At 44.4% G+C, this 766-nt stretch overlaps 1 protein-coding gene across 1 annotated transcript in view; it reads right to left on the minus strand.

The window, feature by feature from the left end:
- ntf3 (neurotrophin 3) overlaps positions 1 to 564 on the minus strand; it is a gene marked incomplete at its 3' end in the record, with an annotated part of 26954 nt that extends 26390 nt beyond the window's left edge. Inside the window, exon 1 of the mRNA XM_083691922.1 lies at positions 430 to 564. Within this exon, the coding sequence (XP_083548048.1) occupies positions 430 to 447 (18 nt within the window). The 5' untranslated portion in view covers positions 448 to 564. The remainder of the gene's footprint in view (positions 1 to 429) is intronic.
- Positions 565 to 766: the final 202 nt, after the last annotated feature.

Raw genomic sequence — 766 nt, forward strand, 5'->3', positions numbered from 1 at the left:
CAGCGCGCAGCGCATAGCATTTCACATTCCTGTTTCATCTACTCATGATGAGTTTGATTTTACAAAAGCTTCGAAGGAAATTGACCATTATTTAACTCCAGCACCGTAACGATAAAAAAAGGGTTAAAAACAGCTTGTATTTCTCCAAGCCATGGATTCAGATTGCGTTAGAAACACTGATCCACAGAAGAAGAAAACAACTTTTTATTATGAATCCAAGTTGCAGCCCTGGAACCAAGCACACGACAGACCATGTTTACATGTTTTAAATTGACTACTTCTGTTTTCTTCAATCCTTGTACTATTTTTGTCCATGAACAACGCGTAGCCACGTCCGCTGTCAATCTGAAGCCAGCAGTGTCACAGTCCCACTACCCTGAGTGTTTAAAAACAACAGCGTCCCCGTAGTAAAGTTGAAACGTTTCTTACCGTAATAAAGGTAACCATAGCATCGGTGTGTTAATATCCAGCAGAGCCGACATTAAGGTGATGATTTTATACAGAATCCTTTTCGAAACTTCCCACCTAAAAGCGCACTGCCTGTGCGTGCTACACCAGTCCTGCTATCACTCAGAGTGAAGGGTGCTCTCTCTCTCTCTCTCTCTCTCGCTCTCTCTCTCTCTCTCCCTCTCTCTCTCTCTCTCTCTCTCAGAGTGAAGGGTGCTCTCTCTCCCTTTCTTTCTCTCTACCTCTCTCTCTCTCTCTCTCACTGTATCTCTCTCCCCCTTGCTCTCAGAGTGAAGGGTACCCTCTCTCTCTCTCTCTC

Source organism: Argentina silus (genome assembly GCF_951799395.1).
Source record: "Argentina silus genome assembly, chromosome: 20".
Taxonomy (NCBI): Eukaryota; Metazoa; Chordata; class Actinopteri; order Argentiniformes; family Argentinidae; genus Argentina; species Argentina silus.